This window comes from Carassius gibelio, chromosome A19 (genome assembly GCF_023724105.1).
Source record: "Carassius gibelio isolate Cgi1373 ecotype wild population from Czech Republic chromosome A19, carGib1.2-hapl.c, whole genome shotgun sequence".
Taxonomy (NCBI): Eukaryota; Metazoa; Chordata; class Actinopteri; order Cypriniformes; family Cyprinidae; genus Carassius; species Carassius gibelio.
In genome coordinates this window covers 21,876,887-21,894,245 of record NC_068389.1, presented here as the reverse complement: position 1 = coordinate 21,894,245, position 17,359 = coordinate 21,876,887, and the positions used below count along the sequence as shown (strand labels likewise).

Sequence of the window (17,359 nt, the reverse complement as noted above, 5' to 3'; positions counted from 1 at the left end):
ATAGATGATGGCAGGACATGAAGAATTTAATTAAGAAAGGACAGTGTGCACATCCTGAATTGCTTAAAAATGTATAATTGGAAAAGGGCAGGAGGAAAATATGTTCCAGGTGAAAAGTAAGTTCAGATTCTGAAAAGGTTCACTATGTGCCACCTGCTGGCCAAGTTGTGTTTTTAAGCTATTTTTGACATATACTTCACAATGCCTTGTTAATATTGATTTTTGACATTTTATAATATAAAAGGGTCCACGCCCTTTAATAAAATATTCATATGAAATAATTTAGGTGCATTTAGAAGATAAGTGCTTTTTTTGAAGTCTGAAATAATATCTGGCGCATGTAGGCTAAACTTGGTTTAAAATGTTCAGCAAACAAAACATTTTCATATTTACAGAATTATTTTAAAAGAAAAGGAAAAAAGGATGAAGAGGAAAAGCAATTGGTAGTGAAAGAGAAAACATTTATTTAAAAAAAAATTTATGGAAAGAGAAATAAAAGGTGAAGTCTAAGTAGAAAAAAAGAGAAGGAAAAAAATCAAGAGAAAAAAAGAAGAAAGAGGACAAGAACATTTACAGAAAAATCTAAAGGGAGAAAAAGAGCAGAAATAAAAAGAGAACTCTTTCTCTTTTTTTCTTCTTCTTCCTTTAAACAAAATCAGTACATTTTCTTTTCCTTAAGAAGAAAAAAGAAGAAGAGTAAACAAAGGAAAAGAAAACTGTTTATACAAAAATGTAAAAGGGGGGGGGGGGGTGGTAAGGAAGAGTATAGGGGAAAAGGAAGCAGAAGAGTGGAGGAGGACAACAAATGTAGAGTGACTCTTTTTAAACCTTTGAAATAGGCATGAATAAAAAAAAAACATGAAATTGTTATATAAAAATAAATGTGAAAAAAGTACACCGATCACACTTCAGAAAGAATAACAAACTTTACTTGTTCTAAAGGGGCTCCTCTTCTTCACCTTCCTTGTTCTCCGGGACGGGCTGCAGAGGGGAGAGAGGGATGGGGGGTGGAGGAGAAGAGGGCGGCAGGTTTGGGCTGCTATCAGGACTTCCTTTCTCACTGTCACTACTTCCTGTCCCGTTACTGCTGCTGCTGCCTCTACTGCTTCCTGTTGTCGAGCTACTGATATTCCGTACAATCACTTCCCGATTCACGCCTTCAATCCACACTTCCATCTCCTCCTTTTCTTCCTTCACTGGGGGCGCTGGGTTCGGGGAATGGGCGTGAGGGACCACGGGATCAGACAAAGGTGAGGAAGGAGCTTTGGTGGAGCCGGGAGAGGATGGAGGGGAGGAGGCTGGAGGTGGCTTCGAAGCTTTACGAATTGTGTCACGGAAACTGGCAAGAGGGGGGCGCAAGCGCACACCACTGCGCGTGGAGCCCTCAATGGCTTTTTGGAGCTGATGCAGAAGAAGAAAGAAGAGTTAAACAATCTAGAAAAGGATCTAGATTCTACTAGCAGCAACAACGCATGGATGGATGGATGGGCTACCTCTTTCAGAGCCACGACTCCCACTAGTTTTCCAGTATTGGTTACATAGGCATGACTGAGGCCCAGTAGAGAGAACAGGGTATGAGTCTGGGGGGAAAAAACGTATTTTTGCAGACCTTCAAAAAAAATATTGAAGATATTCTAAATTATTTTAAATATCTAACATCAGTGTTTTCCAAAACTGAAGTTTGTGAGTTAAAGAAAAGTGAATAATTAATAAATGCAACATTAAAATAAATAAATAAATAACTGGACTATAAAAATCCAATCAAAATAAAACAATAAAAAAAAAATTATTTAATATTTTGAAATATTTTCTTTACCTGTGTGCCATGTGACTATTAACAGACACCAGTGAACTGTGAACATGCAAAAGTGTTGTTGAATTATTGAAATATTAACTTAAAATCTCAATATTTTAGGTGAACGTGGTTTGGCTGACAAAAAGTTTATGAATTACTGATTTACACTAATTCAAATTTTGACTGATTGAAAATATTTTTTAATTAATTATTTTAATTAATTATATGAAGGTAATGTTAATATGTACAGTAGAATATATCATATATTAAAATATACACTATTTTGTTAAATTCAAATACTAAAACTAATGAAATTAATAGGTTTAAACCTACAAGTGAATTTAGGGCATCGTAACATAATGTAAAGTATATACATTTATATTTTTTTTGAGATTTGCTAGATTACATTTACCATGTAATCTAATCTAATATTATCTGATATGGATAAATAAAAGAATCTAATATATGATATATATATCATGCATTAATCACTGTTGCCTTCTCTAGCGCTGATTATACAGTAGGTGAATTGAACGTATTTCATAATTGACGCTTAAACCGATCTGAATCAACACTGAACTGACTTGAGCTGAATAATGACACTATTGTCTTCTGTAGTACTGCTTTACAGATGAAATTGAATTTAATAATTGATGCTTTTTGCAACATTCATACTGTTATTTTCCAGTTTATTACTGTGAATCTTTATTGTATAAAGCACTATAGAAGTGCCTTGACATGCAAGGCATGTCGCTCACCTTATGTAGTGACGTTCTCTCCACCAGCTGGAAGGGGGAGGGGTCTATTCTGATCTGACTGATTTCTAGAGGTTTGTCCATCTCTGTCTCCTCCCAGGCTTTGATCTATATGACCCAATCATAATCAGGTAAGGCTTTGATTCTACGATGCCTTATTTGATTTGAGCAATTCTTCTGCATTTGTAAACTACACAGGAATTTTAAACAACTAACAATATCCAGAATCTACATTAATAAAATTGTCATACTTTAATGTCTAATTGGAATTGTCTTTTTTAGAGTATCAGCAATACCTGTTCTGGTGTCATTGTGTCAGTTAAAGGTGGAGGATAAGGCTCCTAGGGTGCAAAATGGCAAGGCAATTCAATTATACATGACATGGTGCATTTGTACCAAGCATTCAAACTCATTAACATTTCAGAGTATTTGCATATTGACACATTTAATGGAATAACTGCACATGTCCTTGAAAACCACTGATGAATATTAATGCACACCATTAGCAATATATTCACTCTTACATTAAAATTTCATACATGCTGAGAGTAATTCATTTAGTGCACTCAAATTCACTTGATGGAACAGACACACACAGGGTTTCACAAGGGACTTATAGACACAAACAGTGTACCTGTGGCTGACCTTCTGTGTGTCGTTTTGAAGAGGATGAAAAAAAGTCACGTAAAATTCTCCCGAAAGACTGGGAAGGACCCTTATCTAGGCAAGAAGAGAAGGAGAAGAAGAAAAAAGTCGGATTAGAGGATGATGAGTATCACTTATGTGCTTGCCTGAGGTTTAAAGAAGATGGCTTGGTTATGTCTGCTGGAGAGTTTCTCACCGGGAGACGTGTGATTGGTGGATGGTTCAGAAGATTTGGATGGAGGCACAGGACCGTTTCTTTCCTCTTGAACTGGTATCGTCTAAACATTCACAGAGAAAAAATACAAATTGTCATTTTGAACACTAATTATTTACTACTTTTTATGAGCACAATAGGCATTCAAGATAGAAACCGTATCATCTTCATTCTCCTCTTCCTCCTCATCAACAAAGGCAAAGGATTCCCAGCTGATTTTGGCACAAGGCACTTGACCTTGTGAGCTCTGTCCTTGTGTTAGGATCCGCCTCTCTGCTGACAGCCACCAATCACAGAGGGCGAGAAGCTCAGACCTCTCAATGCTGCCCAATAGAATCATAGATTCTGTTGAAAATGAAGTGAGTTCAGAAGCCAGTTACATGTGAGTAATTAAAATGTTTTCTGACACTCTGTTCCAAAATCAATACTGTTGAGATAGGCCTATAGTTCACCTTGGTAGACTGCATGCAACTAGAAAAATGTCATAATGAGAAGTTCAATTAGATGCAGGGAATTGTCTAGACAGTCTGTGTGAAATTACCTTTTGAGTCGACCAGCGGGAAGGTTTTTAAAGAGTTCGAGTCCAGCAAATGCAGTCCTTGTCTGTATGTTGAGTGGGAAGATAAAAACTTCACTTTCCTCACCATGATGTCCTCCACGAAGATGTTATACTGGCTGCAAGAAAACAAAGAATCTGAAGTAAGGCCACAAACTCAAGGCTTTCTGACAGTTTCAAAAGTTTAATAACTCTAGACTGGTGGTCTCAAGTCTGTTCTGACAAAGAAAATAAAACGCACTGATAGTATAAATGTGCATAGTTAGAACAGCAAAATAGATTTATATACAGTTTGGACACACCTTCTCATTCAAAGAGTTGTCTTTATTTTCATGACTATGAAAATTGTAGAGTCACACTGAAGGCATCAAAACTATGAATTAACACATGTGGAATAATATATGGAATTATATACATAACTAAAAAGTGTGAAACAACTGAAAATATGTCATATTCTATGTTCTTCAAAGTAGCCACATTTTGCTTTGATTACTGCTTTGCTCACTCTTGGCATTGTCTTGATGAGCTTCAAGAGGTAGTCACCTGAAATGGTCTTCCAACAGTCTTGAAGGAGTTCCCCGAGAGATGCTTAGCACTTGTTGGCCCTTTTGTCTTCTGTCTGCGGTCCAGCTCACACCTAAACCATCTCCATTGGGTTCAGGTCCGGTGACTGTGGAGGTCAGGTCATCTGGTGCAGCACCCCATCACTCTCCTTCTTGCTCAAATAGCCCTTGATCCCTTCAGTGTGACTCTACAATTTTCATATTCATGAAAATAAAGAAAACTCTTTGAATGAGAAGGTGTATCCAAACTTTTGGTCTGTACTATATATATATAATTAGCCTACAAAAAAATTCTTATGCATTGCAATCCTTTAATTTTTTATATTTTGCATGTTTGTGTGCTGCTGTGCATCCCTGTGTTTAATAAGCAGCGTATACTCGCGTTGCAGACCCGCATATACTAAAACGCTCTTTAAATAACAAAGAAAAAACATTGCACCAGACTTTAAAATGGGTTTGATTTGGTCTATGGCGCAGTCTATTTTCAGCTTACCTACACACCTCTTTTTTAGACCAGCACGCCCATGGGCACACAAATGAGTGCAAATGCAACGAATGAATGTTAGAATGTTAAGAACTTGGCACAGAGTGTAAGGACATTTTCGATTGCTTCTGTACAATTTTGGTGATGTGTTTGGTCACCACCTGATGTCCAGTTTCAACTCTTGGATCTGAAACAAAACCACTACAACATAACACAAAAGGGTAGATTAAGACACAGAGTGCATCCTTGATAAAGAGGTAATGAATAGCCCAAATCTAATGTGTGTGGAGGGGCTCAGTGTTAGCTGGAAGGGTGCCAAAGCTTCATGTTGCCAGCGCTTGCTGACAAGTGTATTTACTAATAGCTCCCGCTGCTAATGAATCACAAAGACTTTGAGGTGCTGTCAGCATGCAAGGGTGCGGGAACCTGGCTGCGCTTTGAGCCAAGCTGTTTTATCACATACGTGGAGCCACGGCGATGTCTGCACACCTTATGTGGCCGAAGCCCAGCTCGGGGAGATAGGGGAGCTTCTTGACCTGGATGATGGAGTCGTACAGCGATGGCTGCAGACCCTGCGCTACCATGTTGGCCAGGATGACGGCGACCATCATGGGAAGGATGTGAGAGATCTGACCTGTCAGCTCGAAGCAAATCACCGCCGTGGAAACAGTATGAGTGACAGCCCCTGTCAGCGCCGCCGCACCTTAAGAAAAAGAGTTAGACCAATAGAGTAACAGGACAGAAAGATGGAGTGCTAAAAGACAGGGTCATGACAGGAGTGACATAATGAATGGAAAGAGTATGGACACATGCAGCGGAAAATTAAGGGACAGGAACAGGAAGTGACATCATCAGCACAGTAAGAGCAAACATTAGGTAACAGTGGTGGATCGGAAGAGGAGGAAAGGATGACTGACCAATGACAGCGTACCCTCCAGGGATGATGCGGTACAGTATTCCATCAAACAGGATACCGTGAGGAAAGAGAGTAGCCATGATCTCACCCACTAATCGACCGAATGCGGCACCTGTGAGATATTGCAATGGATATACAAATGCTTTTCATCAAATAAAATAAATTCTATGTGCCTGGCTAATTTCTGTAAATCTAATGAGTGAATTTACATATTTAGAGTGAGATCCAAAAGTCTGAGACCACTACTTAAAATTAGAACTTCTTTTTGTAACTGCAGTAAATAAAATTTTAATTAAATTATTTCTTCATTACAGTTTATAAGCATATTTATGTGAGTGAAAATTTACCAAAAAGTACTTAAAGGTCCCCTTCTTCGTGATTCCATGTTTTAAACTTTAGTTAGTGTGTAATGTTGTTGTTAGAGTATAAATAATATCTGTAAAATTCTGAAGCTCAAAGTTCAATGCCAAGCGAGATATTTGATTTAACAGAATTCGCCTACAAAAAACGACCCGTTTGGACTACAGCCCTCTAGTTCCTGTAGTAATAACGTCACTAAAACAGTTTTTTTGACTAACCTCCGCCCACATGAATTCACAAACAGGGGGCGTGGCCTTGTTGCGCTCCGACGGAGAAGAAGGAAGAGCTGTTTGTTTTTGTCGCCATGTCGTTGAAACGCTGTTTTTTTCATCTCTGAGTACAATCACCTTTGTTTGGGCTTCCCAGGAACGCTGTACTTTGACATTAATGGTTACAATTTATGTTTAACTCAGTTCCCGACAATTATAATGCACATGTAAAACTATGTGCAGCTCATTTTTTGCTGAGGACAGCTTGCTGAGGACAACTTTCTCAATCTCAATCAGTTTAATGCTGGATTTGCACAAAGATTATTCTTGAAAGATGGAGCAGTTCCCTCTTTGTCTGGAGAAGGCGTTGTTTATGGACCACAACTGGTAAGTGTATTTTATTATTTAAGTTGGTGCGTTTAACAGTTTCTGTAACTTATTACACAAAGGGCAACGCTGTTTAGCTTTGTTAACTAGATGTTAGGGCTGTGCAAAAAAACAAATGCGGTTTTCATGCACATCTCGTCAGTAAAAACGCTCCTGTGACTATAAATACATCTCCAGCACGTGCGTTCTAGCCCAATCACGTTACCAGGAGGTCAGCCTGCTCTAAGCTGCTGTCCAATCACAGCACAGGTACCGCTGGCCCAATCAGAACTCGTTACGTATTTCTGAAGGAGAGGCTTCATAGACCAAGGAAGTCATCAGCCCATTTTTTGTGACAGTGAAAACAGCAGTATACAGATAGGTGAACTGTGTGAAAAATACTTTTTTTTTACACGCGAAACATGAACACATGTTATATTGCACATTGTAAACACAATCAAAGCTTCAAAAAAAAGCGCGTAAAACGGGACCTTTAAGTGTCCTAAAATTGTGCAGAATCATACATTTGTATAAATAATTATATAAAAATTTTTTTGTCATAACGCTCATTTCTTTGTTCAAAATAATTATTCTTTCCCCCAATTTCTTTTGGATCCCATTGTATGTTAAAGGGATATTTAAATAAATCAAAAACATCTGTAAATGGCAGCCACTAATAAATGAATTATACCGGTGACCTACCCAATACAAAGACAGGCATGAAAGCTCCAGACGGGATGGGCATCGTGGTGGAAACTGCAGACATCCAGAACTGTGAGATGAATAAAAATGTCTTCACACGATTCCCTTAATTCTAAAATCTTAAAGACTGCTGTCAGCACAACATGTACGGGCCTTACTCGAGAAAAAAAATCATTGCTTCAGCACCTTCAAACATGACAGACGGAGAGAGATAATAACTGTCCCGATTAAAAGCAGGTTTCATTGAAGCCATCTAGACAAATATGACTTGATAACTAAAACCAATGTCAGTGCATGGTACTTTCTTAGAGTTTTAAAGTGAAAACTACTTAATTGATGAAAGACAAAGTGAACAAGAGACTGGAATGGACCAACCTTCATGATAAAGAAGAGAATAAGAATGACAAAGATGCTGACATCAGGGTGAAACCACACAGCAGAGCGACCAAGACCAGGAGGGAGCGAGGAACCCCATATTTTAGTCCAGGTGAAGTTATCAAACAGAGAGTTGATGCACTCCCTGGGCATCAGCTGTGGAATAATACAGTCAAATTCACATTTCAGACCCAGTTCAACCAAACATTATTCCAAGACAGACCATAAACATTAAAGCAGTGGTTCTCAACCTTAGTGACTCCAATTCTCACCATTCTTTAAAATAGCTGCTGTAATGACAACGTTTTGTTTTTTAGACTTTTAATCAGTGGACACTCCTAGTTTTACATCAAGTTTCACGATTGTTCTTCTGGGTTCCCACTCTTTTTAACCAAATAATTTCCATGACCGTCCCATTTGCTCCAGATTTACTGGATAAGGATTTTTGAAAATATATGTTTGCTCACAGTTTATATCAGATAAAATATTATAACTTGTATTTTTTCTAAAAATGATCAAGAAATTTTAAGATTTGATTCATTTCCATGACTTTTCAAGGTTTAAAATCATACTATTCAGATAAGGCTTCCTCACATATTCACAAACATTGTTTTCCTAGATCATGGGAATTCAGAGAAAAATTATTTGAAAGTATTTTAGGGTTTGCTGAGGTCCCTAGTAGGACCTGGACCTTTGGTTGAGAACCGCTGCATTAGTGGATGATCCTAGAAAGCTGATATAATTTATTTTTTATTTTTTTATAAAAATGAACAAAACTGTAGTATTAATTGTTAACAGATTTTTCTAATCTGACCTCTCCAGCCATGAACTGCCCAAAGCCTGGAGGGAATGTCAGTGTCGTAATGACTAAGGTCACAACAGCAGGGAAAATCAGCCGGCTGAGAAAGAAAATGTGACATATTTGAAACGTTTTATTTTTCCTGCATCCTAATTTTAAAGATCACAGAAAAATAACTCTCAAGCGAGTACTGCATACTTCTGTAATAATGCTAAAGATAATATTAAAGCTCATGTTGTCTGTGTTAATATCTCTTACTGATTTGTAAGGAATCGTGTGAGAATGTTAGGTCTTCTCATGAACAGGACAACTTGGCGGTTCAGGTAAACGAAGAAAGCTCCCAGGAACCCACAAGAAATGCTGTGGAAAGAAAACAAAGAAGAACAAATCACATAATTCCAGTGATCCAAATACAGAAATCACATTCATGTTTTCACTGTGGCCCTCTCAGTTTTAGAATAAGAAGACAAGAAGATTGCTGTAATTGTTTGTGATCAACGTGAGCACAATTATGGAACATAATAGAATAACTTCTTCAAAATGTGTTAGTGAAACATGACGTTCCAACAAATCAAATGTAAAGCCAACATCTGGTCTCTCTGGTTAAGTTAAAATGCTGTGTGCTCAGGTCTGCGAGTGTGTCAAGGGTTACATTATGGCACACACACAGCTTCAGGACTGTGCCCTCACCACGAACGGCACGCTCTCGCCCCACGCTCTCACCCAATAATGGCAAACGCCGGGAGCTCCTGCAGGTCGAAAGGAAAATCCATGCGGAAGTTGGTGCGGAAGAGAGCAGTGATGGTGACTGAAACAACAGATGGAGAAGAAAAAAATAATTTGACATCTCAGTGCTTTCAAGACCTTCACTCAGGAATATGATTTAGTATCTCACCTGCATCCTTATTAAACACAGACAGCACTCTGAAAATAAAAGCACTGAATGTGGCAGCAAAGTAACCCCTCCAGTAGTTTCTCACAGCAAAATAGGTTGATGTCACTTCAATGCTGAACAAAACACCTGGATAAACATAAGAAGCATTTAGAAGGGGGTTCTGTCATGTACGGCAGGGATTTTCATTCTGATGATAGAATATGAAGACTTGAAGTAAACTTGTATGCTGTGAAACAATTAATCATTTTAACAATTAAAATGAACTGTTTTATATTTTAATCTGACTACGCTATTGTTAGATTTATAAATAAAACAATGTTTGACATTTTACTTATTAAGATTTATCAAGCATTTTACTTATTAAGGATAATCTGAAATGACAAGGAAAATGCCATTTTTGCACACACTTTACCTCCAAGAGGGGTTCCAAAACAGCACCCGACCCCCACAGCACAGCCCACTGTGAGGATGTCTGTATAACAATATGGGCTCTACTGACACAGAGACAAAAAGAGTGAAGCAGACACCGTTGAGGGTACAGGTGAGGAGAGATGGAAAACAATTCTTGGTAATATAAATTCTTTGGATGATTTATCAGTGCTGTCCTCAAAAATAATGTATAATTCAAAACACTGTCCTGTCCCTGTATGATAAACGAGCATTCAGCATTTTATGAATGGAGATGCATTGCAGGATCTTCATGCACTTCTGCTTACCTGATAGACTCCAGAGAAGAAAGACATGAACTTGCTGAGCACAGCTGCACAGATACTGGCTATGTGAACAAAGGGACCCTAATGCATAAATATAGCACAGTTGAAAGGGAAGCATCAGATGGGTTTTCATAATGCATGTTGTATAACATAAAATGGAAAAATGAGGCCACTATGTATGTTACATGAGAGTGCAAAATCAAATGTGTCTCACCTCTTTGCCAACTGGCAAACCGCTGCCCAGACCAGCAGTGAGCCCCACCACCTTTGCAATAAATGCCTTGAGTGTCAGATACTCCTTCAGCACAACGCCTCTGAGTATGGTTTTCAGCTCTGGAATACCAGAGCCTGAGGGAAAATAAGAGTCAGAAGAGGAAAGAAAAAAGACACAACTATCAAATGGCTTGGTAAAAAGAAGGAGTGAATCACGAAAAAAAATCAATGGGAAAAGTCTGCAGACAGAGATAAATGTGATAATGGATAAGGATAGTTTACACTACACAGACAAGAAACTGAAACCGATTATACTGCAATCTGAGTCATTGCTTTTCATGTAGCCTATACTGAGCTTTTTCTGAAAGTTTGGTTTTGGATTTTAAATTTTTTTTTTTTCATTTTTAACAGTAAGAATGTAGACTTAAATTTTTGAAATTTTTAGAAAAAATTGTTTATACAATGAAAGTAGTCCTAAGTACTGCAGGTTGGGAATAAATGGTGTGTATGGAGTAGTTAAAATGACTGCAGCGTTTTAACCAGCAGGTGGCATTGTTGAGTAGAAACAGTGTGCAGAAATTACAGTAGTTAAAGAAAGCGTTTACGTGGCTGGTATATTAACTGTAAGTGGCACAGAATACAGAATGTACTTTTAAGTGACAGACACAGAGTGTGTAGACATCAGATAAAAAAAAAAAAATTCGAGATTATATAGTATGACTTTCAAACACAGCCATTGTGAGATGTGCCAAAATAATATAAAGCATAGAAGTAAAAAAAAAAAAAAATCTAAACAGTGAAGCTACACACCAATGGCCTGAGGAGCAACCAGGTGGCAGAACAGGGAGGCAAACAGGATAAGCACCATGGGATAGAAGACCCAGATCAGGTACTGCAGCGGGATATTTCCCCTCAACTCCCCATAAAACCACTTATATGCTGAGAGACATGGAGAAGGACAGAAGTGATGGAGCACATGAAGTAGAGAAAGAGGAAGACGGCAAATAAGACAAAAGTTTTAGAAATGAAAATTGGGAAAAACATGGAAAGGTGGTAAAAGAATATGAGGAAATAACAGCCAAAATAAAACAGGTTTTCAATCTCATTCACAATCTCCTTCTGTGGTACCCTTATACATATATATAGCGTTTTATTTTAACTCTCTCTCTTGTGCAGATATGTTTTATGTTGTATTAATTCACAAAGCTGAAGTGAGAGCATTGCGTTTTAGCTTTAAATTGTGAAACCCCTGAAGCTGTGCCGCACGTAAGGAATTCTGGGTAGCGTAGTACCTTGCAGACTCTTGGCACTAGCATAATCCATGGTCCAGCTAACTAATGCCATTGTAATACCCAGCAACACTAGAAAGATCCAGTCTTCTCCCAATTTAGAGATGAGGAACTTCTGTACTCGAGCCACACAGTCTGGGAAAACATCCCTATCAGATTTCAACATTTCACACATAGTTTGTATCGGCTTTTGCAAGGCGTAGTATTATTGACCTCTGCACTTGGAGTAGGATCGGCGTTTCTTGAATGAGGATGTGTGGCCCTGCTCCTCCTCATGTCTGTCATGAGTGCTGCTTACGTCCAGCTCCCGATGGTGGCGGCTGTGCTGGCGACTTCGGCTGTGACTGCGCCCATGGTGACTGGGATGGTGGTGATGTTCATGTTTTTTCCTCTGTCTCTCCATCAGAAGGCGAGTGGCCTCTCTCCGCTGGGACCCACCAGGGTGCTCTCTGTACTCTCCATATAGCTGATCACAGAAGGAAATCACATGTTTTGTTACTCAAGAGATCAGTAGATAAATAGCTGACACATTTCTCTGAAGCAGTTTACAGGTACAACACACCTGGATCAACCTAAAGTCCATTACAGTGGAATCTCATAAACACCTGGCAAGGTTTGAACCTACAAGCTTACAAGCTTCTTATATTATACATTTTAAGTAATTATATTTAAAATATAATATAATATATATATATATATATGCACATTTTATTATTCATTAAGATTCAATAAATCTTTGTTTTCATTTGTCAGAAGTTATTCAGATGAATAATGTTAAAATATAAGGCATCTTAGTAATTTTGTTTGAACAAATAAAAAAATATTGTTGTTGCTTTTAATATTCCTCACTGGTGTGATCACATAACAAATTGTCATAGACACTTATTTAAAAAAAGTAAAATATCACCCTCATTTAAAAAAAAAATGATGCACCCGAGAGGTGACAGAGGAGAGGGAGTCCAAAAATAGAGGAATATCTTCTCGACATGCTTTGAGTATACCACTGGCGGAAGAGCAGTATCCATTTAGATTTATAATTGTCCGGATACGACCCAGACATTTGGAAAATACATTCCTAGTGTCATCATTCCCACTACTTTCTCCAACACACACACACACACACACACACACACACAGTATGACCTCAAACACAAAGCTTTTCTTACTTTAAATGAAACTGATATTTGACAATTAAACCTACAAATCTCATGAATTGCTCTACAAACAATTTGTCACAATTACTAAAGACAGGGACAGTAAATAGGATCGGAACATGATGTAGGCTGAGCCAGTATGTCTGCGAGCAAAACCCTAGTGCCATGACCCTGAATTATTTATTTACAAGAATTTAACCTGCGGTTGAGAGTATGAAACAAGAAATGTTGTGGGTAGTACACAGTCATTTTAATGCAACCAAACAGTTTATTTGCTGACTTCAGCAATTCCACATCTTTCCACATGCTAAATATTATACTGCTGATGAATGAATCTCATTTTAGAAATGTAATGAAGTAAACAATGAAAATTACTGTAGATGCAGGAGATGCACAGTGCTCAATACTTCAGTTATGTAACTTGAGACTAACATGATCCAATATGTTTTTAAAAAAATTAAATAAAGGAGATTTTCATGCTTGACAAGCCTAAATAAACTGAAAATGGAAAGTTTTCTGACCCAAATATTACCACTATTATTGTATTATTTTGTAAACATAACACATGAAACATCAAATTAAATGTAAAAGAAAATGAAACAAATAAATTAACTTCATCAATTTGTTTAGCATCAGACTGTCAAAAGTAGATAATGTGTTTATCATGCATCTCTCTTCCTCATAACACATCTCACTTTCATCCCGTACATCTATCCAGTTACTTTCACCCGTTCCCACAGTACATGTAATCCCTTGCTTTCTCCATATTTCACCCCCTCCTCTCTTCTCATTTCATCCCAGTCTGCTTCTACACCTAAAGTCTTCTACACCCCCCACAGACCCCCTCCGTCAGCCATAGATTGATAGATAGATTGGAACTACCCCCTTTCTACCCAGTAATACTAGCCGCTAAGCTAATAATAGCTTTGGTGTGACCCAGTGTTCACAGCCACACTTCCCTACACACCTCTGTGTGGAGCTTTCTATCTTCCAATTTGTTCATCCGTCTTCCAAGGACTCCCAAGGAAAGTTGGAAACTTATAATCAGGCGACACTGCCATGCTAACAAGCTCGAGACAGCTAACAACAAATATGGTGCTGAGGCAATATGTGTAGTTTACACATGCAAGTACATTGAGCACAATCAAGGTTTTGTCATTTAAATAAAATAAAAAAATACTAAGATAACAACTATAAATAAGTAATTCCAATCAGAAAAGGCTAATGTGCTCAAACTAAAGCGCGCTGAAAGAGTTTTTGATGGTATGCTGCTGTGCTTTATGTCATGTTGATGGCTGTATGGGAAGGGTATTGAGGCGATTGTCATGGTGTTGTCATGTGATGTTATGTAATCTTATATGTAATTCTGTTGAAGGTCTTTTAAAATAGATGTTATTCCCATGCTGGGATGACCACACTTGTCACCATATCCCAATATGCTTGGCCTTTCTGTTAATGGTCTTTCGTTCGCTAGCTTTGCTTTGGTAAATGTACACTTTGTTTAAAGTAGTAAAGTAAAAATATATTAAATTACTGTATAATAAAATCAATAAATAAATAGAATTAATGACATCATATGTGAATGTGTTTGTTACTACTAAAAATAATTTTTGTTAACTGAAATGAAGCTGAAATAAAATAACATCTTAATAAATATTAGATAAAAACGTAAGAACGTGAAATGCTGCTAACTTTAATGAAAAAAAAATAAGAAAATGACTAAAAATAAAATTAAAGCTAAATAGAATAAAAACAAACATAAAGCGCATAATGAAATGACTAAAACTTAAACTAAAAATAAATGAAAAACTGAAAATATAAAAATAAATGCTAATTCAAAATATTAATAAATTCTAAATACAAAACAAACAAACAAACAAAAAGTATGAGACAAATATCTGAAATTCAGGTTGACAACATAACTGCATTATCAAAAGATCCAACCAATAACATCTAGAAGTCACCAATTTGTGATGTTGGTTGCTAGTAGTTATTTCTATTTCTAATTCTAACTACAAGACTGATAAAACTCATTATCGCTGCATGGAATATCTGCTCATTTGCACAAAGCTGCACTCCTAGAAATCAAGAGATCAAACAAAAATGAATTAATTTAAGTTATTTTGTTGCTGTAAATCACTGTAAGAGTGGAATTATCTCTATTATTTGATCCATAACCCAAAATACTGTACGCTTATTGACTGAACACGCGTTTTCTCTTGCTTATTCAGTCAGTCTTATGCTGTTCAATAAATCACAGTGACATGACTCACAAAACATGACCTCAACTGATTGCATAAGAAAGCAATTTTTATATTACACTAACCAAAGATGTATCACCACCATCTCAAACTCATTCATCTCCTCTTCAGTCAAAGCAGCAATCACAGCAGACAATCAATCACACCAGATGCTCCGGAGCTTAAGGGACCACACTGACGGTCTGTCATGACAGGCTGAGATTAAGGAAGACATTTATAATCTATCATTAGGTTTCCACTTAACGTACCATTCAAACGTTTGGGGTCAGCAAGGATGCATTTAACTGATTAAAAGAGATCGTGAAGACCTTCATATAGGGTTTTCACAAAAATATTAAGCAGCATAACTCTTTTCAACATTGATAATAAAAAGAAATGGTTTTTCAACATCAAATCAGTGACTTTTGAAGGATCATTTGACACTGAATACTGGAAGAAGAATGAAGAATGCTGCTGAAAATACATCTTTCCATCACAGGAATAAAATGCATTTTAAAATACATTAAAATAGAAAACAGTTATTTGAAACTGTAATAATATTTCAAAGTATTACTGTTTTTACTATAATTTTGATCTAATAAATGCAGCCTTGGTGAGCATAAGAGACTTCCATCAAAAACCATTAAAAAAATGAAATAAAAAATCTTACAGAATGCAAAATTTTTAACATTATGGATTTTGGATGACAATGTATATTCGGGTGATTCTTCAGTTAGTCTTTTGATTTTAAATCTTAGAAAATTATACATCTTCTAAGTGTACTATATGTTTACATTATTTTTAGCAAGTATCCTGAAAATGCTTGTTCATTTTCTCAACCTTTTAGTTGTTGTTAGAAAAAGTGTAAAATACACTTTCTGTGATTTGCAGAACATTCTCAAAGCAAATTAAGAAAAAGTGATTAAAAATAATATATATATATATTTATTAAATTATTATAGTCTATACTTTAAAACTAGAATGATTATGAAAGAACACATTTAGCTTTTTGCATGGTCATTCTAATTGAAGGATCACTCATTTTTAATCAACTTCTTTTTTAAAGTCACAGTACGGGCTGGGCTTTTTGACTTAAAAAAAATTGCAGTGCAAACTTATTCAAATAAACAAAACTAGTTTTACTAACAGATTCTTCAGGAGTCTATATACATAAAGGAGAGATGGAGATAAAGGGAGAGAAAATGACTAACTCCTGTTGCACTTTCCCGCAAGTTCTGCAGTTCAGCACTTAACACAGCGACTCAGTCCGAACAGATAGAAATATATAAGTCATGCAAAGATTGTGCAACATCTTTAAGAGCATATGATTTCAAACAACAGAAGAACAGCAATTCTGTCTAAAGAGTAAAGAGCAGAAAAAAGGGCGAGGGACAGAGAGAGAGAGCAGGAGAGAGACAGTGACTGACCACGGTCTGTTGGTATCTCAGAGCCTTCCTTTGCGATGCATCTGCGGCCATTGAAACACTGTCACTGACCCAAAAATAAACCGCCTGTCTGTCTTAGCATTCCCACCCTGGGGTGGCCCGGACTGAGGGAGAGAGGCTTGCACGTTCTCTCGCTTGATCTCTCTTTCCTGGCTTTACACATGCACACAGCCTTCTCTCTCTCTCTTTCACACATCTTCTCATGTGGAGCAACACAGCAGTCCAGTTGCCTGACTAAGCTCCATGAGTGTCTGTTATGTGTACGTGTCTGTGCATGGGACACATCTGTTTATGCATGTTTGTGAGAGGTTGTGAGTTACAAAGAGACCGTAGATGCCGAACTAAACCCATCTAGCCCTTAATTAGCGGAGCCGGTTTGTTTAATAGTGGCCAATCCTGTCGCCCCTGGCAACAAACTAAGACTCTGGTCACCTGTTCACTTGGAAAGGGGCACAGTGAGGGTCTGAGCAGGCGAGGGAACTCCCCGTCCTCCATGAAACATGATGAGGGCAGCAAAGGGAGGACCAGATCAGCCAGTGCCATCTCTGATTCAGCCTTTTTTAATCAGTAATAATCAACAGAAGGCTAAACAATACACTTAATGACACACAGAGACAGCCTTAGCATTAAATAAACACATTTTGGATAAGAGCGGAAAAACATATGATGAG

At 37.4% G+C, this 17,359-nt stretch overlaps 1 protein-coding gene across 1 annotated transcript; it reads right to left on the bottom strand.

Moving 5' to 3' along the window:
• Positions 1–853: 853 nt before the first annotated feature.
• On the bottom strand, positions 854–16,747 carry LOC127935087 (chloride channel protein 1-like). The gene is made up of 23 exons (XM_052532680.1): positions 16,671–16,747; positions 12,063–12,315; positions 11,853–11,984; positions 11,371–11,499; positions 10,562–10,695; positions 10,351–10,428; positions 10,047–10,125; positions 9,635–9,760; positions 9,463–9,547; positions 8,998–9,099; positions 8,755–8,839; positions 7,941–8,096; positions 7,566–7,635; positions 5,930–6,040; positions 5,502–5,715; positions 3,951–4,084; positions 3,567–3,754; positions 3,392–3,473; positions 3,185–3,270; positions 2,847–2,891; positions 2,554–2,658; positions 1,494–1,580; positions 854–1,401 (listed from the first exon to the last, which is right to left on the bottom strand). The coding sequence occupies exons 1-23, from the start codon at positions 16,719–16,721 to the stop codon at positions 937–939; spliced, it is 2,997 nt and encodes a 998-aa protein (XP_052388640.1). The 5' UTR covers positions 16,722–16,747; the 3' UTR covers positions 854–936.
• Between the last annotated feature and the right edge of the window lie 612 nt (positions 16,748–17,359).